The sequence below is a fragment of the Agelaius tricolor genome, unplaced genomic scaffold (genome assembly GCF_023055355.1).
Source record: "Agelaius tricolor isolate 1412-34295 unplaced genomic scaffold, bAgeTri1.0.p SCAF_19, whole genome shotgun sequence".
Classification (NCBI taxonomy): Eukaryota; Metazoa; Chordata; class Aves; order Passeriformes; family Icteridae; genus Agelaius; species Agelaius tricolor.
In genome coordinates this window covers 14,902,223-14,927,902 of record NW_027269279.1, presented here as the reverse complement: position 1 = coordinate 14,927,902, position 25,680 = coordinate 14,902,223, and the positions used below count along the sequence as shown (strand labels likewise).

At 52.0% G+C, this 25,680-nt stretch overlaps 1 protein-coding gene across 2 annotated transcripts in view; it reads right to left on the bottom strand.

The window, feature by feature from the left end:
• Positions 1 to 25,680, bottom strand: part of LOC139598283 (mitochondrial Rho GTPase 2) — a 49,959-nt gene that overhangs the window by 17,535 nt on the left and 6,744 nt on the right. For both annotated transcript variants that reach the window (XM_071444478.1, XM_071444483.1), the window contains exons 10-37: positions 25,105 to 25,215; positions 24,875 to 25,020; positions 24,604 to 24,661; positions 23,286 to 23,404; positions 22,723 to 22,878; positions 20,190 to 20,317; positions 18,096 to 18,212; positions 16,970 to 17,205; positions 16,103 to 16,242; positions 15,450 to 15,580; positions 13,679 to 13,809; positions 13,148 to 13,309; positions 12,744 to 12,872; positions 12,100 to 12,233; positions 11,982 to 12,019; positions 11,471 to 11,590; positions 10,897 to 11,076; positions 9,355 to 9,455; positions 8,363 to 8,465; positions 7,638 to 7,759; positions 6,729 to 6,888; positions 5,324 to 5,514; positions 4,909 to 5,077; positions 3,099 to 3,210; positions 2,070 to 2,241; positions 1,308 to 1,430; positions 1,040 to 1,226; positions 453 to 583 (exon numbers count right to left, since the gene is read on the bottom strand). In XM_071444478.1, the coding sequence (XP_071300579.1) occupies positions 453 to 583; positions 1,040 to 1,226; positions 1,308 to 1,430; positions 2,070 to 2,241; positions 3,099 to 3,210; positions 4,909 to 5,077; positions 5,324 to 5,514; positions 6,729 to 6,888; positions 7,638 to 7,759; positions 8,363 to 8,465; positions 9,355 to 9,455; positions 10,897 to 11,076; positions 11,471 to 11,590; positions 11,982 to 12,019; positions 12,100 to 12,233; positions 12,744 to 12,872; positions 13,148 to 13,309; positions 13,679 to 13,809; positions 15,450 to 15,580; positions 16,103 to 16,242; positions 16,970 to 17,205; positions 18,096 to 18,212; positions 20,190 to 20,317; positions 22,723 to 22,878; positions 23,286 to 23,404; positions 24,604 to 24,661; positions 24,875 to 25,020; positions 25,105 to 25,215 (3,807 nt within the window). The remainder of the gene's footprint in view (positions 1 to 452; positions 584 to 1,039; positions 1,227 to 1,307; positions 1,431 to 2,069; positions 2,242 to 3,098; positions 3,211 to 4,908; positions 5,078 to 5,323; positions 5,515 to 6,728; positions 6,889 to 7,637; positions 7,760 to 8,362; positions 8,466 to 9,354; positions 9,456 to 10,896; positions 11,077 to 11,470; positions 11,591 to 11,981; positions 12,020 to 12,099; positions 12,234 to 12,743; positions 12,873 to 13,147; positions 13,310 to 13,678; positions 13,810 to 15,449; positions 15,581 to 16,102; positions 16,243 to 16,969; positions 17,206 to 18,095; positions 18,213 to 20,189; positions 20,318 to 22,722; positions 22,879 to 23,285; positions 23,405 to 24,603; positions 24,662 to 24,874; positions 25,021 to 25,104; positions 25,216 to 25,680) is intronic.

The following is a 25,680-nucleotide window of genomic DNA, read 5'->3' as shown; positions in this document are numbered from 1 at the left end:
ACCACGTGTCCCCTAACAACGTCCTTCACCTGAAATCAAGGAGGATTTCCTCAGTCTCAGATTACCAGGAAACACAGCCTTGCAGTGTAGATGATCTTAAAGCCTGAGAGCTTAGGGAAAACTATTCCCATTTCTGCTGTGCAAAGGGAAAAATCTCTCCATGAAGAGCAGGACAAAGGAGGTGTCAAACCATCCCACTGCTGCACAGCCAAGTCTTCCCAGCTCCACAGAGGAGCCAAAGACCCTTTTTGGGGGGTACAGGGGCTGCAGGCTGACAGCCTGGGCTGCTCCTGAGGGGTGCTGCTCTCCAAGAACCTGTGGCACAGGTTCATGTCACACCTGGGTGCAGGGTGTCAACAACTGCCACCAAAGGTTCCCCTGCAGGCACAGCCTCACTCAGGCTGCAATACATGGAGATTTATTCCACTGAATACTCACTCCTGAGGTCTCACCTGCTTCCTGGTGCACTGGAGAACAGTGATGGGGGAGCCTTTGTGGTCAGCCAGGACATGGATGGTCATTCCAGTGCGAGGGCTGCTGACAGCCACTATCCCATCCTTGCCCCCTGATAGGATCATTTCCCCTGGTGGCAGAGGAGGGGAAACAATGGAACACTTCTTGTAGAAGGAAAAAAAGGACAGAGGAGAAATGTCCAAGGGTATGGGATACCAGTGTCCTGAAACACTGTGAAAGGCTGAGGACATCCCAGTCAAGGGCTGGGTATGATGAGATGTCTCAAACACTCACTACACCTCAATACTGAAGAAGAGCCACAGTAGATCATAAAACAAAGGTGTTTGTTGTACCCAAACCTCTTGGCTATCCCAGAGCCAATGCACCTCCCATGTCCCACCCACCATGTGCCCAGCTGGCAGAGTCACCAGAGCTCACTGGGACAAGTTCTGTGGCTCTCCCTGGCCCTGGGGTTTTGGGCAGGTGGCCAGGACACAGAGCAGCTGGAGGCCAGGGGAAACCCAGGCAGCACCAAGCCACGTTCCCCGAGGTCCCATGTCCCCAGTGTCACCTCAGGCAGCCTCACCATCAGTGGAGTAGGTGACTGCTGTCAGTGCAGCAGCGTGGGGGTGCATTTTCAGCTCCATCTCTGTCCTGGAAACACTGAACACACGGACAGTGCCATCACTGTACCCTGCCACCACGTGCTGGCTCTCACCGGGACGAGGCCACACCCCAACGGGACGAGGCTTCCAGGCCAGGCACTGGCAGCTCTGCAAGGAAATTGGCAGAGACCTGGTGACACAGGGGACACTTCCCTGTGCCAAGAGGAAGGGACTGATGGGAACCCTTACCTGGTTGAGCACCTGGAACTGCACCACCAGCTCGGTGCTGCCCAGAGCCCAGATCCTCACGCTGCCGTCCTCCCCGCACGTGGCACAGTGACTCTCATCAGGACTAAAGCACACCTCAGTCACCTGCTCCAGGGAAAAGGCAGACAGCAGGGCTCTATGGGTGCCACAGCCCAGAGCACATCAGCTGCCCTGCCCCTTCATCCCCAGGATTGTGCTCATGGGACCCACCAGATGAGAGGGAACGTAAGGGAAGGTGCAGAGCTTTGCTTTTGGGCTAACAGGACAAGAGGAAATGTCCTCAACTTGTACCAGGGAAGATTTAGATTGAATATTAGGAAGAATTTCTTCACAGAAATGGTTGTAAAAGCACTGGCACAGGCTGCCCAGGGCAGTGGTGGAGTCACCATACCCAAGAGTATTCAAAAATATTCACCACACCCAAGAGTGTTCAAAAAATGTGTGGATGTGGCACTTGGGGACATGGTTTAATGGTGAATGTCATGGTGGTGCTGGGTTGGTGCTTGGACTTGATGATCTTAAAGGTCTTTTCCAATCTTATCAATCATTGCAAAGAGTAAACCCAGCCCCAAAGGCAGGACCAGGCACTGTGCACAGTAAACCTAACCCCAAAGGTAGCACCGGGCAAGGTGCACTGCAAGTTGTCATAAAATACCTTCTCTCCCACCATTTGAACCCTTTTTTTCTGTAGCAGAAAGACACCCTGAAGCAACAGCAAAACTCAAAGCAGCCCAGCCCCCTGACCTTGTTCTTGTGGCCGCTGATGAGTCGGATGCTGGTGCTCTCCACCCAGTTGATGTACCACAGCGTCCCTGCCGTGGTGCCCACAATCCCCATTTCCAGGGAGTCATCAAAGGCTGCGCTCACAATGGTCCCATCCAGGGTGATCTCGTGCTCCAGCAGGACTGAGCCAGACCTGCAGGAAGGCAGGGTGGGAGAAGGACTGGCTCAGATGTTGGAACAGCCACTCTGCCTGCTTTAAATCCAACTTTCTAATGAGCCAGTTCAATGAGGAGCTCCTGTCCATGGAACAGTCCCTGGGAGAGCTGGGGTTGTTCATCCTGGGAGCCCTCAGAGCCCCTTCCAGTGCCTAAAGGGGCTCCAGGAGAGCTGGAGAAGTACTTTGGACAAGAGCCTGGAGTGACAGGACAAGGGAGAGGTGCTTCCCACTGCCAGAGGGCAGGGATGGATGGGATACAGGGAAGGAATTCTTTCTGTGAGGGTGAGGAGGCCCTGGGACAGGTCACCAGAGCAGCTGTGGCTGCCCCTGGATCCCTGGCAGTGTTCAAGGCCAGGCTGGAAGGGGCTTGGAGCAGCCTGGGTTAGTGAAAAGTGTCCCTGCCCATGGGACAGGGAGGGTTGAAATGGGATGGTCTTGAAGGTTCCTTCCCACCCAAACCATTCCATGATTCTGTGATTTGTACTTCAACCATGTTTTCACAGGAAAGAAAAAAATAGGGCATGCAATAGCATGAGAGAAGAAGGAAAGGCAATGTATTTTCCCTAATTCTCCTAAAGAAATTCCTACAAACCACAGACACAAATTTCAGGCATGATAAACACCCACTTCCACTATTAAGAGGGTTCAGCTACCTGTGGCAAAAATTCAGTCAAAAGATCCAAACAGAAAGAATCAGCAGTCACGGGATGGAGAGAAAAAGCTAAGGATGAAGAGCAGCAGGAGCAGCGTGGTTGCACGTGGTGTCTGTCTGCAAAAAGCCACCTCTCAGACAGGTCCTGGGGGCTGCCAGCTGAGGGGCCACGAGCTCCTACCTGGCATTGGGCCCTTTCAGCCTCAGCTCCTGCACAGTGCCCACGGACCACAGGCGGATGCGCTTGGTGTTGCTGCCGCTGAGCAGGCGCTGGTGCCGGCACAGCAGCACCCCTGGGGAGGAAGGGCACCTGTCAGTGTGCAGGGCTCCCTGCTGGCTGTCCTGGGGGTAGGATGTGTGTGTATGCTATCTGACAGCTGTCAGAGCTGGGGCAGTTCTCTGCTGTCCATGGGGCAGTTTTTTCTTTCTCTCTCCCCCAGCCAATCCTCCCTGCAGGAGATCTCTGCTGTCCATGGCCACTGAGTGTCCCTGCAGGGCTGATCCAATTCCAGCATCCCATGGGGAGATGCTGCATTGCCCAGGGCAGGAGCCAAGCATTCCTACCTGGATCCAATGTGAGCCTGGCACAGCCCAGCAGCCTTTGCCCAGTGCATTGCCAGAGGAGCAGCTTCTGCTGCCCTGCATGGCCAGAGGGAGCCCAGGCCCATCTGCAGCAGCCCTGGAGCTGCAGAGGAAAACTCCCCCCTTGTGCAGGATCCCTGCTCCAGCAGAGCCACAGCTGGCACTGCAGGAGGGCTGAGCCCCCATGGGATGGGGCTGTGCCACCCCCCTGACACACAGGGGGACAGGGCATGGTCTCACTCTGGCAGTGGTTTGTTTTCTGGGTTTTTTTTTTTTGTACTATTGCATTTGTATTTTTTAATTTTCCTAGTAAAGAACTGTTACTCCTATTCCCATATCTTTGCCTGAGAGCCCCTTAATTAAAAAATTATGATAATTCAGTGGGAGGGGGCTTACATTTTCCCCTTCAAGGAAGGCTCCTGCCTTTTTCAGCAGACATCTGGCTTTTCAAACCAAGATGTGGGAATAGGAAAAACAGAAACTTCCACAGATACTGAAAGGTTTGATTTGCAGCCTTGGGAGAAGCTTGGATTGATGTAAAAATACAATACACAGACATTAGGTAGAAAATTCAGAAACTTATGTTTCTATAGTTGTAAGTAAGAAACTGCATGGGTAAGATGGTGAAGGGTTCATAGTGTAGCAATGTAATAGTATGGAGTAGGTTGGGAGTTTAGAAGCATCTGTGTGCATGTGAGACAGAAGCCCATTGGACAAAATATCTGCAATGCAGTAGAAGTAAGTAAAGGTGATAGGTTAGAAAAGCAAAATAAACCCTGTGGCAACTATCCATTGGGTTAGAAAGATCTATATTGCCTTGTAACAAAGAACTTGTGACTACTTTGTGCTATGGCCAACTGCCTGCTCCTCTAAAATCTCACGGCCTCTGAGACTGATGTTTGTCTGAGCAATGAATCGTTCTTAGCCCAACAATGGTCCCATCCCTTTACTACAGGTGGTGACAATGATCTCCTGTCATCATTCCAAGGGTGCTCCTCACAGCCACTTGGGCAGCAAAGTGGGAGGGCTCTACAGCCCAGCACTGTTTTACAGACCAGAGCTCTGTGGGTGCTTTGGCACAGGCTGCCCAGAGCAGTGGTGGAGTCACCATGCCTAGAGGACTCAAACAGATTGTGGATGTGGTGCTCACAGACGTGGTTTAATGCTGGACCTGGCAGTGCTGGGTTAGTGCTTGGACCTGATGATCTTAGAGATCTTTTCCAACATTAATGATTCTATAAAGCCCTCAGGAAATCCAGAAGCCTGAGGAAACCCAGATTCATTGCCACCCCACACATCTTGCATCCAACACAGCAAACTGGTTTCCAAGCACAGCTGAAATGGGAAGTCTGTGGGCTCAGGGCTCCTTTCCCAACACATTCCCCTTTCAGCCCTGGCACTGCACCCACCGATCTCGCCCTCGTCAGCCTCCCACGTCATGAAGCAGGAATTGGTCTCTGTGTCCCACACACAGATCTGGCCTGAGTTGGTCCCACTGTAAAGGAGAGCCTCAGCACCATAACAGAGAGATGTCAGCTCCACCAGCCCCAGCACGTCCGGGGCAGGGGCACGATGAACCTGCCAGAGCACAAAAACCAGCAATGTCAAAGGCAATGAACATGCTCAGATGCATCAGGAGAAAAAACATCTTCCTCCCCTCAATTCCTGCAGTTAATGCCTCAAATACAACCAAAAGCTGTTTGTGCACAGTCAATATCACCTCACTAAGAGAAATCATCAGCTCTCACAGAGCTCTCACCAGGGGCTTGGAAAATAAGTCAGAGATGCTGAAAATAAATCTTCAAAGGTAAAAGGAAGGTTTACCTTGAGTCTGACAGCAGCTTCCTGCTGCTCCAACACCCAGAATGTCACAGCTCCCCTGCCCACACAGGCAAGGTCTTGGTGAGAGAAAGGACTAAAAGCCACATCGTGGAGAGGCTCTGAGATACAAGTGGACAGCACGAGCTCATAGGTGTGGGTGTTCCACAGAGCCACGGTCTGGTCACTGTAGTCCCCTAAGGAGAAAGGGAAAGACAGTAGGAAGAACTCTGCTGCCTCAGGATGCTCACAAGCATCCACACAGCACACTCACATCAACTGTGCCACCCCTCTTCCAGTTGTTGGGAGACAGCTGTCCCAAACGCCATTCCAGGCATGGACACATCTCCTCCTGTGCTCAGCACAAGCTGCACAACGTGACAGATGCTTGCCCAAGTTAAGGACAGACAGAACTGACCCAGCACTTCGCCCTGGAGATTGTAGCAAAGCTGTGCTGGCAGTGGAGTCACCTGGAGCAGTCAGGGCTGGGACTGAGCAGGCAGAACAATGTCAGAGCAGTTTCCCCATCCTTGGGAGTCTCTGCACACCTTGGGAATGCCCCACACAAACTCTCCAGTGACCTGGGCACTCAGGGCTAACCCTGTCTTGACAAAGAATGGGATGTCACCTTTGCCAAGGTCCCAGCTGAGGTGGGAGCTGACCTCCATGGAAGCCATCACAGCTGGGTGGCAGCAGAAGGCATTGGCCTCAGTGATGGCAAAACTCCCAAGCTTCCAGAGAGCTCAGGAGGACAGTGCTCTCCTGTTGCCTTTCCCAGGTTTCGCAAGCTCTGTGGAGACTTTCAGCTTTTCCCTCCCCTGCAGCTCAGACCAGAGCTGGAGGAGGAGAGCTCCTCTCCCACACTGCTCCCTGAAAAGCACAAAGCTCCCTTTCTCTCCAGCAAAGCCTGCTTTCCTTTCCAAAGGCAGCCTCACCAGCCTGGAGGGAGTGTATTGCCTGCTCCACAGGTCCCCTCTCATGCAAAATAAGAGCTTCCTAATTGCATGTTGTCCTTTAAATGTCCCCTGCCTGAGCAAAACAGACAGCTTGAGCATCCATCCTGTGCTGGCATGGCTGCCTGGCAGGAGGCTCACAGTTGGGAGCCTGGCTACTTCTGTCCAAGTCCATCTAGGCAGCAATAACAAGTCCAGAAGAAGGCTTTTCCCTCTGCACACTATAAATAGTAACCACAAACCATTTACAGGGGGTCTAAGAAGCACCAGTGAGTCAGGAGAAGAAAGCTGTAACTGCTGCATTCCCTGCTGTCCCAAGGGTACCACAGAACAGCTTCCTACCCACGAGCCTGCTGCACATCTGGCAGGTGTTTGGTGCTCACAGCACCCTCCTGCCATGGGCTGTCTGCTCTGGGGTGCAGCCCTGCCCCCACAGCTGCTGTGACAGGAGTGCTCACCGATGGTGACAAGGAATCTGTCATCCCAGGAGAATGCCATGGCTTGCACTTGGGTCTCGTGGTGGAACAGCTCTGCTGTGCAGGCCCCATCCTGGGTGCTCCAGATGCAGATCTGACAGTGGGAGTCTCCATCCTTCTGCCCTGAGGCAGAGGCAAGAACCTAACACAACAATGTGTAAGTAATTAGAGAATGTGTAATTAGAGAATGCTCGTTAGCCTTAACGGTTTTTTCAGTTATCCCACATTAAAGGGATGTAGCTGGCAAATGGAGAATTCAGTGAGAAACAACAATTCAGCTGATGGCAGGAGGGAAAGGCAGCATCACCCAGAGGAAGAGAACAGCCTTTACAGAATCATTGAGGTTGGGAAAGATCTCCAAGATCATCAAGTCCAAGCAGTGACTGATCCCCACTTTGTCCCCCAGCCCAGGGCATGGAGTGCCACATCCAGCTCCTCCTTGGACACCTCCAGGGATGGGGACTTCACCACTCCCGGGCAGCCCCTTCCAATGCCTGACCACTCTTTCCATGGAGAAGTTCTTCCTGATGTCCAGCCTGAACTTCCCCTGGCACAACTTGAGGCCATTCCCTCTCATCCTGTCCCTGTTCCCTGGGAGCAGAGCCTGACCCCTACCAGCTGCCCCCTCCTGTCAGGAGTTGTGCAGAGCCAGAAGGTGCCCCCTGAGCCTCCTTTTCTCCACATCAGACTTGTGCTCCAGCCCCTTCCCCAGCTCTGTTCCCTTCTCTGGACATTCTCCAGCCCACACTGAGCCAGCACAACAGAGAGCTGACTCCCAAACCATCTCCATAGCCTCCAGGCAGAAGGAGGAACAACAAATGGGATTTTAGGCTGTGGGACCGCAAAGTGGCAGGGACGAGCCCTGGCCTGGGGCAGAGCAGCCCCTCCCACCTGGGCGTGGTGGCTGAGGGTGAGAGTTGAGATCTCCTCGGCGTGGCCCAGCCAGTGGCTCTGCGAGCCCGAGTGCAGGTCTTCAACCACAATGACGCAGCCACAGGAGTAGGCGAAGAAGCCTGGCAGAGGAGGGGGAGGAGAGGGGATGTTTTCATGGAAAGGCTGCACATACAGCCCCCACCACAGCCCACGTGGAAAATTCTATGATTCATTAATACGTAAAAGCTGACTCTTTGATGCAGCGCAGCAGCAGCAGGTTGGGAGCAGGGTGAAATCTCACTTTCCCTAACCTGAGTGAAGCAGAGCTGCTGGCCACCATTCCAGCTGGAGAAAGGAGGCAGGATGGGCTTTGTGAGCTCTCCTCCTGCTCTCCTCAGCTGGAGCCTGAATCTGTCCCACCAACTAAAGCTTGCAAACAGCAAAGAGCTACTGGATTTTACTAACACAAAGAAGTTCTGTGTTCAAGCAAAGATCCCAATCCAACAGTCAGATCATAACTTCACTCAGTACACAGCCCTAGAATCACAGAATAGAATCATACATGGGTTGGAAGGGACCTTAAAGCTCATCTCCTTCCACCCCTTGCCATGGCAGGGACACCTTCCATTATCCCAGGCTGCTCCCAGTCCTGTCCAACCTGGCATTGGGCACTTCAGGGATTCAGGGGCAGCCACAGCTTCTCTGGCAACACATCCCAGCACTGCAGAGCATTCCCAGTGTACCTGTATCTGGGTTCCACACCATATTCCCTCTGCCATTCCCATTGTAGCCGATCACTGCTTTCAGCTTCAGCACCTCACTGCCCGCTGGAGGAGACAAGAAACTCTGCAAGAAAAACAGACACTGGCTTAAAATAATCTCTGGAAGAATGGTCTGGTCAGATGCATCAACACCCACACAGGAAAAAGTGAGTGTCCTCAAACACATCCCACACAGATCCATGCCAACACTCACACAATTCCATAACGGAAGAGACAAATAACATTCTATAACAAAAGAGGCACTGCCCCAGCACAGCCAGGCACAGATGCTTTCAGATAAGGCACAAAACAGGCTGGCAGCAAATGCCCAGCCGAGGAGCAGCTGCTAATCCTGCTGGGAAAGAGTTCCATGGGTTTGGCTGACTTGGGATGCAGATATTTCAACAGGAAGAGAACTGGGAGAAAAATGCTGCCAGGTGGAGGGACAGAGGAGAGGGTTGGGGGTGAAATCTGGATGTAGCTGTTCTCCCAGCACTAGCAGCAGAGCTTAGGGAAGGGCTGAGTTAAGTTTCTGTTTTATCCCTGCTGTGTTTGTTAACAGAGCAGGAGCTGTGCTGTGTCTCTCCTCACTACGCTCCATGGATTTGCCTTCCCCAGCCTGCTCTGCCAATGCAGCTGCTCGCAAATATGGGAGCACAATGAATCACTCCATTGCTCACTCGTCTTTCACTCTCAATAGCACATGCCATTTCCACTCCTTTTGAATAAAAATGTATGCAGATTTGGGCAACACAAAAAGAGTTGAGCACAAATCACTTTTTACTAGTCTGGGAAGAGTTACATGTAGAGGAGAACAGGGAACTAACATTAGGATTTCTGTGCTGAACATCAGTCCAGGGGTAGAGTTCCCAAATTGCTTTCCAACAGAGAACAAAATGGAAACAATTTGGAAAATGCACCTACCCCAGCCCCAAAATGCCTGTTCTCCACCTGGTAACCAGCACAACTCTCACCTGGGGGAGCACTGATGCCTTGAAGCGAGGAGTGAAATGCCGGTAGGAATCTGGGCGGATGCAACACTGGGACTTGGGAGTTCTGGTTCCCTTCCTGGGCTCTGCCACACAAAGGAGAAAATGGTACCTATGGGATGCTGCTCCTGGGAAGGCTTTGGGAGCAGCACCCAGGCTGTGGCTTGCTTATATTCATGTGCTGTGCACGTGTGAACACACACGAGGCAAAAAGCAAACTGCAGTGTCACATGTGTGACACATATACATAAATGCATACACATTTACATATGTGTGACACATATACATAAATGCATACACATTTACATATGTGTGACACATATACATATGCCAAGTGGGAAGGGACCCACAAGGATCATGAGTCCAACCCCTGGCCCTGCACAGACACCCCAACAGTCCCACCCTGTACCTCAGAGCATCGTCCCAGTGTTTCTGGAGCTCTGGCAGCCATGCCCACTCCCTGGGGAGATTGTTCAATCAGTGCCCAGCATCCTCTGGGGAAGAACCTTCTCCTGATCTCCAGCCTGACCCTCCCTGACAGCTCCAGCCATTCCCTGGAGTTCTCAGTTCCTTTCCCACTTGTCGCAATGTAACTGAACAACTTAGACCACAGTGTGCACCAGCCATTTCACTTGTAACTGTTCTTACCAGAATTTTCTCAAAGCACTCTAAAATTCAAAGTTACTAAGATATAAACTGTACTAAAATAAGAAAGAAGAAGCTAAAAAACCGAATTCCAAGACCACAAGAAAGAGATAACAAAGAACTGTAAACCACCTAAACTATAACCAATCACATATTCTTAACAGTACATACAAAACACATAGATAAACAAAGACAGCACTAAAAATACGTAATCAGTAGAGTTGGAATATATAAGTACTTAATGTAAACAACAAACAACTTCTACTTAATCATATTAATTAGTTATCCAAGAATCCTAAATTTCTCACACCGCACTGCAAGCAGCCTAAGGACAGCCACACCTCATGCTCTGGAAGCCACGAGCCCCACAGCTCCAGCACTGTCACAGGAACACTGGGGGCAGTTTTATCCTGAGGCTTTCCAACAAGTCCTGCAGGGGCTGAGCACTGGCAGCTGCCTGCTCCTGGCAGGCTGCCACACACCACTGCAGCTCCCAGGCTGTGCAGCTATTAATAGAGCCATTGGGAGCTTTAATTGCAGCTGGATTTAATGGGACGTGCCACTCAGAGATGATACTGGCTCCAGGCTGAAGGCAGGCTTCTGGTGTGCCCAGAAGCAGCAGCAGGGAAAGAGCCAGAAAAACGAGCAGTTTTAGGGATCAAAGTGAGCCTCCCTCAATACTGAGTGCCCTTGGAAGGTCATGGCCAAGGGAAAACTCTTAAGGAACACATTGCAGCCTTTTACCTCACAGCTCAGAGCACGTGTCTGGGTCTCTCTGCCCCAGAATAACAATAATCATGTTCTTTCTTTGGTTTTGGGGGATAGACCAAGCTGCCATGCAGGCCTGCAGCTCTGTACAAACTGGCAATTCCCCCGATTTACCATTTGCTGTTTTTTCAGGAGACCTCGAGCTGTCCTGCCTCACTTTGGGCCTCACAACAGGCTCCTCATTCCCATCTGATTCCACCACAATGACTGAGGCATCTCTGTGCTCATTTGTCACCTTCCTGCAGCTGCCTGGCAGTTCTGCTTCCTCCTCCCTGTCCGACTCAGAGGAAATACCTGGGGAGAGAAATCAGTGGGAAGATGGAGCCACCCATGTCCTTCAGGACCACTTCACGTGTGCCTGACCCTTTGACTTCTGGCAGTGTCACTCCCCTGCTCTGTGGAACAGCTCAGCTGTTAGGCTGGAGGGCAAAGCAGACAATTCCTATAGGAATGACCAACAAGGGTTTAGCACAGTCAGAGAGGCTGTGCCAGCACCTCAGTATGTGGAGGAGAGCAGAGGATAAAGGGGTGCTGAACCCCAGTCAAGCCCAGCTTAGGGGAAGGAATTGCAGACTGGTCTGCCAGAATGGGTCACAGGTAGGGATGGCTCCAAGGATGCTGCTGAAATAGGCAAGTTTTTCCTAAAACAAGGTTAATTTTTCCCTTTTTTGCAAGGAGTTCCTCTTACTTTGAAACCCTGCTGGGTGGACAGAGCTGATATCCAGACACGGTGGGGAGGACAGCAATGGAACAGGCACTGTCTGCCGAGGGGTCTCAGAGCCATCCTTGGGCTTCTCAGAGCTGCTGTCTGGGAAAGAAAAGGGCTTGGTGTCACTTCCTTCAGCCCATGTTCCTCTCATCCTTCTGGATGGTGACACCTCAGCTTTCCAGCTTCCATAGAAGCCACTTCTCTGTGTTTTAAGAAAGAGAGGGACAGAGAGAGAAAGAAGACAGAGGAGATGGAGGCAGAGAAAGACAGAAGGCAAAAGCTGAAAATCTACCAGAAAGCCCAGAGTGGCTCTGCTCAGAACATCCCCACCTAGGCAGACTGAGGAGTGCTGTCAATTAATTTGAGATTGTCCTTCAAGGCTAATTAGCTGGTTTGCCCCCCACTACATGACCCCCTCAGGGAAGGAACCATTCCCCCAAATCCCTCTGGAAAAGCTGCCAGCACAACTCATGGGAAGAGGCAAACTCACCTGAGCTCAGCACCAGAGTGGACGCGGGGGAACGAGCCCTAGGGAGGGGAGGAGACTGGAGTCACACAGGGATGGGGCACGGACAGGGGACACAGACAGGCACTGCCAGCACCATTACCTGCCTGGGGATGCCTTGACTGGAGGTGGAGCTAGGAAATCCCAGAGGAAGATGGCATCCCCAATGCTGATGACGTGCTCTTGGTTTGGGGTGAAGGCGACCTGGTGCACGGGCTCTGAGTGCCCAATGAACACCTGGGAGAGAGCAGGCCTTGAATCCCCATCACCACCTGTCCTGTCAGGATGGGGTCACTCCACTCTGTCCTGCCCAGCCAGGGTCTACAGGCCTCAGCAGAAGGTCCAGAAGAGGATCTATCATACCTACACTTCTCACACCTGTGGGCTGATCAACCCAGGGCCGACCTCCAACACACTCGGGGAAGGAAGCAAAAGCTGAAGAGTCCAAAATCTTATCCTATCTCTGAAGCTTTGGGTGAACGATTTTCCTCCCCATTTTCTCTCTCTGTCCCTAACACAGAGCTATCACCTACCTCTATCCATTGCAGAGGCTCTCACTGGGGTGCTCTGGCAGCCCCAGCCTGTGCCCACTGCTGGGCACTGTTACAGTGTGGGATCCAGGCTGCATTTCTCTGCTGGGCAAACTGGGACTGGGGTCACTGGGCCAGGTCATACAGAGCCCATTTGCTGCTCTCTGGGGATTCAGCAATGCAGCACCACCCCCTTCCCCCCCTGGGTGGGCAGTACCTGGAAGTTGATGTTGAAGCGCATCCTGTAGTCCCACACTTTGATGACCTTGTCACCAGCAGTGAGCAGGTACTGGCCATCCTTGCTCAGTGCCAAGGAGGAACAGCTCAGCTTGTGCACAGGGGACACCTGAGGACAAGAAATGGCACCAGCAGCCTTAGCTGAGCTGGTTTATATCCTTATTTACACTTCAGCAAGAGAACAGTAGTGTGACAGTGTGGAAAACAAGGACAAGCTCAGGCTCACCCTGAGCACGAGCACACTGGGACAGCTGCAGGCTTCTCACTTGTGTTTCTTTGAAGCTTGTGAGCTCCAGGAGGTGTTTTCTCTCATTTAACCTCCCAGAGAGACAAGAAGTGCCCAGCCCCCAGAGGAGACCTGGTGGATGAATTTCAGTGTCCTACCTCTCGCACCAGCCGTCCGGTTTTTGCATCAAGCACAAGGATTTTATTGGAAGAAGTGGATACCAGGAGCTCTCCCTGAGGCACAGGACCAAAGCAGACCTTCACTGCAGAGTCCAAGATGGTGCTGTGCAGGTCCAGGATGCTGATGTCCACCCTCAGCAGCTGTGGAACAAAAAGCCACTGAAGAACCACTGCAGGAGCCTCAGGATTGCTCCCGCGCTCCTAACACAAAGCTATGGAGCCCCCTGGACCCTTCCCTTCCCACTTAATGAGGGGCTGCAGGTGCAGACAATGCCCAGGAGAGCAGGTCAAGAGACAGGTGAGAGCTGACAGCCTCCACAGCACCTCCCAAATTATCTTTCTAGCAGAGAATGAAGGCACAGGAGAAGAAACCTTGAATTTGTTATTTCTGTCTCACAGAAGGGAAAACAGGGAGCTCACTGTCAGCCCTGATCCAGCTCCCTGGCTGCTGCCTGTGGGGTTTCCAGGGGACAGCCCTGTCCTCAGGAGTGAGGGGACTCTGCTGGGTACCTCATCCAGTGAGCAGGCCTCCATCACTGTCACCACGTACTTGGAGGGCCCCACGAAGGCCAGCAGGCGACTGTCCCCACTGACCACCAGAGTGTCCACGCCACTGCCAGCATCCCGGGCCACCACATTGCCTGGGGGACACAGCAAGACAGTGAGGAGCAGCAAAGCCCACCCTGATGGTGCTGCTCAGCAGCAGCTGCAGCTTCTCCTGCAGCTTGAGAAAAAAGCAACCTGTGCTGTAGGAGATGCTACAAATTTTATTTACGCACCCAGGATGTGCAGTGAAGCACCTCAAAAACAAGGTTGAGATGCACAGCTTGTTGCCTGAGTGAACATGCAGTGTTTTCAAGGAGAGCAGAACAAAGTCAAAGGAATAAAATTGATTTTAGGGCTTATTTTGTAGTGTTACAAGAGGCTGTGATGAGGAGCTCTGTGAGATCTCAGCTGCAGCCTGGGTGTCTGAACCCAGAGTAGAATGAGGTCAGTGCTCAACACCACCACAGTGATGTCAGTCCACAGGGCAGAGAGAGCCAGAGGTCTGAAAATCACAGAAATTACAGCAATTCTCTGTATTTATTCCATGACCATAATTCCACTGTTCTGTCCCTGGAACGTGACCAGGCAGCAAACACAGCTTCAGAGCAGAGGCACCATGTGAAGGTCCAGCTGCAGCACTGACACCAAACCTGGGTGATTTTAGATGAATTCCCTGATTCCTTCAACCCCTGTTTCTTATCCTGCACACCTCCTGGGGCAGGTTCCTCCTCTTTGTGCAGTATTACACTGTATAAAAATCAGAGTTCCCTTTCCCTGCTCAAGCTTGTGCTGTCACAACTCATTTCCAAAGTGTACATTAAATGTGACACTAATTTTTCCAAACTGCCTTGCCCCTGCCTTGCCTCCAGCTCTCCACCAGCTCCATTCACCAGCACAGAGCAGCTCTGCTGCAGGCAGGATTAGGGCAACAATCCACTTCAAACAAATTAAATTGCACATGTACAGAATGAAAAGAGTCAGGGCTTGGGCATGGATAAATCTCTGTGATCCCAGCACATTAATGAAATCATCAGACCAGCAGGATGAGAGGATTTGAACAGGTAGGGGAGTGCTGGCAATCACTGGGGTTTGCTCACACAGAAGGTACAAACAGAAATCACAGAATCATTGAGGTTGGGAAAGCCCTCTAAGATCATCAAATCCACTAAAATGTGTTCCCAGGTGCCACATCCACATCTGTTAAATCCTTGCAGGGATGGTGACTCTACCACTGCCCCGGGCAGCTGTGCCAGTGCCTGACCACCCTTTCATGAAGGAATTTTCCCATGATCAAATCTAAACCTCCCTGGCACAATTTGAGGCCATTTCTCCCTTTTCCTGTCCCTGTTCCCTGGGAGCACAGCCTGACCCCCCTGGCTGTCCCCTCCTGTCAGGAGCTGTGCAGAGCCACAAGGGCCCCCCTGAGCCTCCTTTTCTCCAGGCTCAGCCCCTTTCCAGCTCCCTCAGCCTCTCCTGGTGCTCCAGCCCCTCCCCAGCTCTGTTCCCCTCTCTGGACAAGCTCCAGCCCCTCAGTGTCTGTCTTGTGATGGGCCCAGAACTGCCCCCAGGACTGGAGGTGCCTCAGCAATGCCCAGAGCAGGGGGAAATGCCACAGCTCAGAAGGTTCATTGGGAAATATCACTCCAAGCAGGCTGAGCTTGGGCTGGCTCTGGTGTCAGGATGTCTGTGCTAATACAGAAAAAGAAGAAAGGAAATCCCAACCCCAGAGTCTTACCCAGGACTCTCAGAACCTGGATTTTCTGTGCCACAAGTCTGTACAGAGCCAGAGTTCCCTGCAAGCAGGAGCTGAACATGAAATTGCCATCTGGAGAGAAGGTCAGCCCGGTGACTGCGGTGCGGTGCTGCCTGAAAGGGGGCAGAAAACATGGAAAAAGGGAAGAGAAGAAGGAATCACAGACAGAGGGAACAGTGGTGATGTTGAGTGTAACATAGTGAAGAACCCAAGAGGATAAATTAACCAGGAACAGAGCAGGACCCTGCTGTGCTCACCCCTGTAGCAGCCCAGGACAAGCAACACTCTGACTTGTCAGAAAACCAAGCAGTGAGTGCAGGCTCCAGCCTGGATGGAACCTGCTCCTTCTCCCTTTGGAGCATCCTCCAAACCCCACACTGAGGCTCACAAGGGCTCCCTGCCCAGCTGCTCTCTAGGACAAGCTCTTTCCTACTGCTGTCCACTGGGAAGTCACAATGAAAGCCCTCATGGCTTTCACAGCTTGGGCTTTCACCACCCGGAGCCTTGGCACAGTGGGATCTGCCCCAAGCCCACCCAGCTGGGACCTGAGGCTTGTGGAGCTCCATGAGTGTCACTGTGGCTGTCTCATCACCAGGACACCCAGTCAGACCCCGTGGAGCTCCCACTTCACTCACTTGTGCTCCAGCAGGAGGTCAGAGGCAGCCAGGTTGAAGATCCTCACCACCCCACTGTCAAAGCCACAGGCCAGCATCTTCCAGAAGGGGTGGAAGGCCACAGTACAGGGAGTTTCCTCTGCAGCTGAGAAGTCATACAGCTGCAGGGAAGAGACACCACAGGCATGAAGCTGGAGAGGACTGGAGCTGCAGCTGGACCCAACAACTGATCAGCCTCACGTCTGCACCATGAGCATGTCCCTGCTCCTGCCTGGATGGATCCAAGACCCACTGAAGTCCTGGGTCTTTGGGCACTCAGATAAAGCCCTTGGGTGTTAAGGTTTGTGCTAAAAAGCAATCTTCAAAAGATGGAGGAAAGGGAAATAGTTGTGTCCAACAATACCTCATTATCAGTGATATTTTTGCCTGACATCTGGGAGGAATGAAGAGGAGGACTTTATCTTATTAGAAGGTTAATTAATCACTTTATTATACTATATTATTTTATATTATATTACACTATATAACATTAAACTGAATTTATACAAGTATTTAACTCAACTGCTTAGAATTTTGTGACTGTCTGCTGACCAACAGCCTGCACACATGCTTGGCCCTGATAGGCCAAGGAAACAAACCACCATCACTTTGGGTAAACAATTCTATATTGTATTTTACTTTGGCATAACACAGGAGCAGCCAATGAGATAAGAATTGTTTTGATCATTCTTTTCTCTGCTTCTCTCAGGTTCAGAGAATGTGAATTCCACAACCTCAGAACCCTGTACTTCCAAAGGGTCTCTTGCCCGTGGTTACCCCTCACGCTTCAGGGAGGGTTCCTGAACTGTGGGGCTTTGATAGACACCCCCTGCCTCTTGTGTCACCCACCTGCTGCCTGGAGGCGAGGTCCCACACTCGGATGGTGCTGTCCTGGGACACTGTTGCCATCTGCTCCCCCGTGCCCTGCAGGGAGAAGCCCAGCACGGAGCCCCCGTGGGAGCGCATCACCGTGTTGTAGTCCCGGGCCTGCACATCCAGGTAGCCCAGGCTCCCAGCAGCTGTCGTGGACAGGACTTTGTGGCCATCTGGGCTGATGCAGACAGAACTCACTGAAGCCTCATGCTCTGGGGAAAGATACAGGAGTCAATTAATCCACTGGGAAAGGAGCAGCTGGAACACAGCTACAGACCTGTGGCAGTGTTCACAGGGGTCTTAGGATGAGGGAAGAGACAAGGATCTGACTCCATGTTTCAGAAGGCTTGATTTATTATTTTATGATATATACTATATTAAAAGTATACTAAAAGAATAGAGGAAAGGATTTCATCAGAAGGCTGGCTAAGAATAGAAAAGGAATGATAACAAAGGCTTGTGACTGACCAAGACAGTCCAGACAGCTGGACTGTGATTGGGCATTAATTAGAAACAGGCAACATGGACCAATCAAAGATCCACCTGTTGCATTCCATAGCAGCAGATAATCAATGTTTACATTTTGTTTCTGAGGCCTCTCAGCTTCTCAGGAGAAAAAAAAATCCTAAGGAAAGGATTTTCCATAAAACATGTCTGTGACACAGACCCATATTTAGTAAAGCAATGCCCACGACTCAAAGACTGAATGCTTGCAGGTGTGAGTTGTGACAGATTAGAGAGAGTAGTCTCTGCCCTTCCTAACATCCCTGGGCTCTGCTGTAATGGTGATTGTTTCAAAAGCAATCAAGGACTGCTCAACTTCTCCCCTAATTTTTCATGGACAGATGAGCCATGGCTAGAAGGGGACAGGAATCAAGATGGAAGGTCTGTTCTCTCCCAGGAGATCCTGCCTTTCTCCTATGACTTACAAGAATAAACATGAATAATTGCCACTGAAGAGTTCCAAGGCAGTCAGCCCTGGAGGCAGCACACGTCACACAGCCCTGACTCACAGGGATTGCTGTGGGAGCTGTGGCAGTGCAGCTCTGGATCTGCAGCAGGACATGTGGAGCTCAGAAGCTCCACTCCCACCTCTACTCACCTGCCTCTAGGACAGCAGCTGAGAAGTCCAGTAGCCACAGCCTCACATAGCCATCCTCTGATCCCGTGGCACAGAAGGTCAAGGACATGCTGATACTGTTTATAGCAATCCCAGGGCCTGGAAACCCAAAAAACAACAGCTCCTTATACAGGTGAAACAAGAAAACTCAACCTGACAGGGGCCCATGCAAGAGCTGAGGCTGGTAGTCCACCCACACCCAGCTGAGCCTGAGGAGGATGCAGGAACCCCACAGTGACTGGCAAAACAGGCTGAAGGGTCTCAGGCAGCCCTTCTCAGGGCTCCAAACTCCTCTTGACCATTGTGAAACTCTTGCCAGGCACAGAACATTCCCACCTCTGTCATATTTTTGCCTCAAACAGAATCCTGTAGCAAAGGATATGCCAGATTAACTGCCTGAGGTACAAACCTTTCACTGCCCTGATCCAAAGCCTCTCTGCAGAAGGGAGATACAGATCCACAGACTGGGACTTTTTGATTCATAGCATCATTAAGGTTGGAAAACATCACTGAGCCCAACCATTATCCCCCCACCAGCCCATGTCCCCAGGTGCCACAGTCAGGTGCCACCACAGGCTTTCTGAACATTTCCAGGGACAGAATGGGCAGCTTGTTACAATGCCTTACCACACTTTCAGTCAAGAAATTTTCCCCAATATCCAACCTAAATTCAGGTGTAAAGGCCATAAGTCAGAGCCAGCACTGAGACCAGGAGGCACCAAGGACTTTGTTTCATCTCCTCTTGGGCCCTTTCTTGCCCGTGAAGTGGGAACTGCAGTTGCACACCTCTCAAAGGCCACATTATAGATTAATTAGCTCAATTTGCCAAAGCAAACTATGCACTAAGTTTTAAGATACCAGAGCAATCACACTTGAAAGTGAATTCTTCCTGCTGCTCAACTTAATGGAAGAGCTGAAAGTTGGTCTACTTAATGTAGAGAAACAAAGATTCCCCGAACACTCTGCAGCAGCTGAATAATGAAAAAATCCCCAAATTCATCTTTTTTGTTAATCTTAGTTCTTTTTCCATCTCTCCATTAAGCCTCTCATCAGCAAATGAAGACCTTGTCTCATGTTTCTAAAAGTAGTGTTTCTCTGAAAGTGCAATCAGCATTTAAAATGCTAAAATCTTTCTTAAAACGATACTTTGCTGTACTAAGGGAGATTATTTGCAGTCCTTAAGAGACAAATAGCAATGATCTAAACAACCCCAAAATAATCCTTCAGCAGTAGGTAAAGAGCTGGTTGGTTTGAGCAGATTTCTGACCCCCATGGTGGTGGAGGTGGTCACTGGTTCTTGGTCTCCCTTTCCCTGCCTGCTCCTGCTCCCACCTGAGCTGCTCCTGTTCCCACCTGAGCTGTTCCCTGCCTGCTCCTGCTCCCACCTGAGCTGTTCCCTGTCTGCTCCTGTTCCCTGCTTGCTCCTGTTCCCACCTGAGCTGTTCCCTGCCTGCTCCTGCTCCCACCTGAGCTGTTCCCTGCTTGCTCCTGCTCCCACCTGAGCTGTTCCCTGCTTGCTCCTGCTCCCACCTGAGCTGTTCCCTGCCCGCTCCTGCTCCCACCTGAGCTGTTCCCTGTCTGCTCCTGCTCCCACCTGAGCTGTTCCCTGCCCGCTCCTGCTCCCACTTGAGCTGCTCCCTGCCCGCTCCTGCTCCCACCTGAGCTGTTCCCTGCCCATTCCTGCTCCCACCTGAGCTGTTCCCTGCCTGCTCCTGCTCCCACCTGAGCTGTTCCCTGCCTGCTCCTGCTCCCACCTGAGCTGTTCCCTGCCTGCTCCTGTTCCCTGCCTGCTCCTGCTCCCACCTGAGCTGTTCCCTGCCTGCTCCTGCTCCCACCTGAGCTGTTCCCTGTCTGCTCCTGCTCCCACCTGAGCTGTTCCCTGCCTGCTCCTGCTCCCACCTGAGCTGTTCCCTGTCTGCTCCTGCTCCCACCTGAGCTGTTCCCTGCCTGTTCCTGCTCCCACCTGAGCTGTTCCCTGCCCGTTCCTGCTCCCACCTGAGCTGTTCCCTGCCTGCTCCTGTTCCCTGCCCGTTCCTGCTCCCACCTGAGCTGCTCCCTGCCCGTTCCTGCTCCCACCTGAGCTGCTCCCTGCCTGCTCCTGCCCATCCTCCCGGGGCTGTGCAGGCAGCAGGCGCCGTGCACTCCGCACACAGACGTTCTTGTAGTCCACCTCCAGCACGTGGCCACTCCTGCTGCACACAAAGCTGTGAAAAAAAAAAAAACAGGAGAGATTTGCTTTTAGTAAAAAACCACCTTGGTTTACCTTGTTTGTGTAAAGCAATCCTGGCTCACAAGTAATATAAGAGGTCAACGAGGTGTCCAAGTGTTCCACACACCTCCAAAGAAGTCAGAGCTTCCTATTTAGTTTCCTGACCCTTTGGAATAGAAATTAGCAAAAGAGCTAAAAGCTTGCCATAAACTCCAGAAAGGAGCCTCCTTCTGCCACAGGCTGGCTGAGCTGACAGCTCTGCCTTTGTGGGACAACATGGGGTGGCAACAAAGGTCTGGCTTTGATGATTAAAATAAAACAACAAAGTGTGTGTCTGTATGCAAGAGGATGTGTGCCAGGCTCCTCCCGCTGACCCAGGAATCCAACAGAGAGCTTCAGGTGGGGAGAGAGTCACTAAATATGGCACAACAGAGCATGGCAAGAGGAAAGAGGCTGTTCTGTGAGCAGCCAAAGCCCTTTTGGGAGGTGACATGTGCTAAGTGGGGAGAGCCTCTCCCAGCTCCAGAGGGCAGCTGTATTTTGAGGGAGAAGCCCAGCAAAGCACCGTGGTGGAGGGGGAAGGAGAATGGTAACAGGGAGAGCTGCAGAGCTCCCTCCTCTGGGCTGCCTGGGCAGGTGACAGTGACAGGCTGTAAGAGACGGTCTGAAGTGTGTTGGGGAAGATGAAACAGGAAAGCCTTATAAATATGATTGCCTGGCAAAAGATTTTGAGAATATAGAAACTACAAGCAAGATTGAAATGAAAGCAGCTTTGAGATACCTCAGTTACTGAACAATGGGAAAACAATGGCATGGCCAGCTGAAGGTGATCCCCTTTTGATGGAACAACACCCTCTGCCTGCAGACAGCTCCAAGGGTCAGAGCAGACCCTACAGCTTGGCAGAAGGGGTGCAAAGAGGAGTTTATAGGGTTTAAAATGTAACACAGAGTGGTAATGTAATGATTCTTATAGGCTGTATGGAAATGCTATAGGATTTGTATCTTGTACTAGATTGGTTAGTGAGAATTAGAATATTCAACACAGAAGAAGATTTATTGTATTGTAATGGGAACCTCGCTCCCTTACCCTCTTGCTCTCTTACCCTCTCATCCTCTCTGCCCCTCTCTTCTCTCAGGCCTGCTCTGAGCTGTGGCTGGCAGCTCCCAGCAGGGCCCTGCCCCCAGGCCCTTTGCAATGAACCCCAAGTTCCTGACCTGGCTGCAGAGATCTCTGTGTCCATCCCGACCAGCCAAGACCCTGAGGGCCCTGGCTGGAGTTCTGGCCTGGCTGAGGTGGATGCTCACCCAGTGATTGTTTGCAGCTGTGTTTGCAGTGCTGCAATGGTGCTGCTTTGGGCAGGGGCTGGCAAGGAGCAGCTTGATACCCACTCATCACAACAGCCCATGAACTTCCCCACCTCCTGGCCAAATGAACCTTCTGGGGTAACTTTGGTGATGGAAAATCCCTCATCTGCCTCATGACCACCATGATGGATGGAGATTGAAGCCCCTCCCAAAGACTGAGACCCCCATAATTCTGACACGGGGGGGTTGGCCTGACTGAAGCAAGAAGTTTGCCAAGTGTTGCCTGCAGGTGTGTTTGCTGGACCAAGAAACCAGTCCTGAAACAATGGGTCCTGCTCACTGCTGAGACAGACTTACCCTGTTTAGGAACATGGACTGTCTGTACCCATTTTCAATAGACTCATTCTCCATTGTCTTTTACCTGTTCCCCCCTTGGCAGAGGACTATAAAGATCCCTGAGTTAACCAAGACTTTGAGATTCTCCCTGATGTCACAAGACAAATCTATTGGCCAGACCACGAGGATTTCATCTCTCCATTGGTAGCTATACCCCTTCCCCTCTTTCTCTCACTATCCTTTATTCTCCTTTCCAATCCTTCTATGGCATTTGCTGTGGGCATTCAATAAAGGTGCATTTGTTTTGATTAATACTGAATCAAAGTTGTTTTTTGCACTCTGCAAACAATCAAGTGTTGTTTTTTGCACTCTGAGATCAGTTAACAAACCATCACAACACAGCCCCTCAAAGTGCACACAGGCCCTTATAGCACACACAGCCCCTCACAGGGCACACACACAGCCCCTCACAGGGCACACACACAGCCCCTCACAGGGCACACACACAGCCCCTCACAGGGCACACACAGAGCCCCTCACAGGGCACACACACAGCCCCTCACAGGGCACACACACACACACACACAGCCCCTCACAGGGCACACACAGGGCACACACACACAGCCCCTCACAGGGCGCACACACATACACACAGCCCCTCACAGGGCACACACACACACACACACACACAGCCCCTCACAGGGCACACACACACACACAGCCCCTCACAGGGCACACACACATGTTACAGCCCCTTACAGTGCACGGTCCTCTGGCTCCTGCTGGAGCCCCTCCTCGAAGGCCAGGTCAGTGAACTCCAGGGCGTGGTACTCGCCCAGGGGGACGGGACACGAGCGCAGGGCCCCGCTCCGCACTCGCCACAGCCTGATGTTGTCCTGGCCACACGACACCATCCTGTGCAGGGAGACACGGCCTGAGCACCAGGGCAGGGCTCCCCAGGCCCCTGAGGGAAGGGCAGTGTCCCAAGGGCCGCTGACAGCAAGGACTGAGAGCAGGAATGGCAACCAGATGGCTGCAGCAGCACAGTTCCCCCCCAGCCATGCCAGAGTTATCAAATAAAAGGGGTTTGGGGTGAAGGGACTTTAAAGCTCATCTCATTCCATCCCTGCCATGGCAGGGACACCTTCCACTGTCCCAGGGTGTTCCATGCCCTGCCCAGCCTGGCCTTGGACACTTCCACATATGGTACAGCCACAGCTGCTCTGGGCACCCTGTGCCAGGGCCTGCCCACCCTCACAGGGAACAATTCCTTCCCAGTATCTAAGAATCAATACTTTCAATTTCTTTTCATGGCACACTACCTGGTATCATCAAAGAAAGCAATCTTCATAGCCTGGATGTCCACATCTGTGTGTGCTCTGGCCAGCACAGTCATGCCTCCACCACGGGTCACCTGAGCAGTGTTCCACACCACCACCATCTGAAGCAAGAAAATATGATGGGAGAGCTGCTCAAAACCTTGGCAGCACATGAGTTTTTCATCCCACAGCTGCTCCAGAGCTGGGCACAAAGTATTGATAACAGAGCTGGAACAGGGAACAGGGAAATAAAACCCATTGCACAGAGGGTTTAGGACAGTCCAACAGCTTTGCAAAGCTTCATGGCAATATCCTTTTCTGCAATCCATAATTAGAGGTTCTAAATCCCAGGGCTGCCTGGCAACAGGGCTCAGACTTGGAGAGAAAATCCACAGAGCAGTGGGAACTCTGCCTGCTGGGATACAGGAGCTGTCCCAGGGCTGAGGGAGCAGGAGGAAGCACGTGCCCACCAATGCTCAGGACAGGTCTGTGTGCCCTCAGTGCCCATCACCAGGGGCAAGAGTCAAACCCTCTGCCCAAAGCAAACAGAAATTCTGGAGGATGCTCTGCATTCCAGCACAGTGTTAAAACCAAACCCAGCATGACCTCAGAGCCTGGCATGGGCTGAGGCATCATCCTGGGGGAGATACTCCCCCAGCACCCCCATTCTCCCACCCAGCTTTCACCCCACTGATCCCACCTCCCCAGCTCCCACACGGATCACAGAACACTGCCACGTGCTGGGAAAAACACAGAGCACTGTGTGGCTTTTCCTTCACTTAGTGATGGCACAGCTAATTGCTGATGGTCGTCACAAAAGGATAAAAAACAGTTCCACTGACAAAACAAAACCCCCAGTCCCATGGAACAAGTTTATTTTTGACTGCTCCACGTGGGATCTGCGTCATCCCCAGCTACAAAGCTGGGTGGCAGCTCCAGTGCCTGGCATCCCTTCCCACAGTGATGCATGGAGCTGGAAGATTTCACCTCACATCTTGCCCTAAATGCTATTAAAATAAAGCTATAATCCCATCACCCTGCCTGGGTCCTAGCTGAGACCACTCCAGGGACAGAAGAGCCCCAAAGCACAAACCCATCAGGCCTCTCCAGCTGCTTCCAAAAGGATTTGTTCACTTGCAGCTGAGGAACACCCACAAGCATCAGGCAGAGGGAAAGTATTCTCTAGGCAGCTAATGAGAAAGGGATGTCCCCCAAAAACATGTCTAGGAAAGCTGAGAGCAGAGGTTTGCCTGGAAAATAACTACAGAATCTGGGAGGACAGCTCTCTCAGGGAAACCTCCCAGCCTGTGTCAGCTCTCACCGTTTTGTTGTGCACATCCTTCCCCACACCACACAGAACAGCTCCACTGTGGGAAAAGCTGCAGGAAGAGAGACCTGGTGAAAAACAGCCCCTTGTACCCTGGGTTCATCCTCACAGGGCATAAAAGGGGACGAGCAGTGGGGATGGGGAGATAAGCTCAGCACAGAGCTGGCAGCACATGCAGGCCAGCCGCCAGCAGGTTTGGTGACAAACACAGGCAGCTGTAATTCACCCTAGGAACAGCTGCTGTGCTGCAATGCTGAGCACCCACCTGAGGGACACGAGGGCCTGCAGGTGGGTTTTGAAGAGGCACAGGCAGGTTCCCGTGGGGAAGTCCCAGAGGCGGCCGAGGCCGCGGGGCCCGGCCTGCGCTGAGGCCAGCACGGAGCCGCTCCCGCTGAAGGCCAGCGCTGCCACCTGCGGGGACACGGCCACACAGGAGCCCACAGAGCCCAGGGGCACCACAGGGATGGAGCAGGGCTGCCAGGGCTTCTCACTCACCTTGTCTGTGTGGCCAAGGAAGAACCTCTGCTCGCCAGTCTGGAGGAGCAGGGCCACAATGACGGCGTGGCAGGGGTACACCACGGCCGTGCTGTCCCGCGTCCACAGGGCCTGCAGCACCGACACAGGGGGACACTGTGGGAATGTGCCCCCCTGAGGGACTGACAAAACTATCCTCTGTCTCCTTAAAAAAGAAAAAAGCCCAGAAGTTTCTCTCCTCAATTAGGTTAAGACACCTCATAGGACCTGGGGGACTTCACCTCAAACTTAAGGACAGCCAATTGGACAGGAGCCAAAAAGTCCCACCTGAACAATTTACTAGAAAAAGAAGACAACAAAGGAACTAATGGCTTTTGTGAGGTGTTTTACCAGGGGCAAGAACCTCTTGCACCTGGCTGGGTTTTTCTCTGTAAAGAGTTTGTTATTTTGCCTTTTCTAAAAACTTTTCTGTTTCCAACACTACCACAGAAGCCATCCTGCTGATTTTATGCCTTCTAAGGTAGCTGAGCTGTCTTGGGTGTGATATAAATCTCCAAAAGCTTATGAGACCTAGCTCGAACAGACCATATATCAGGA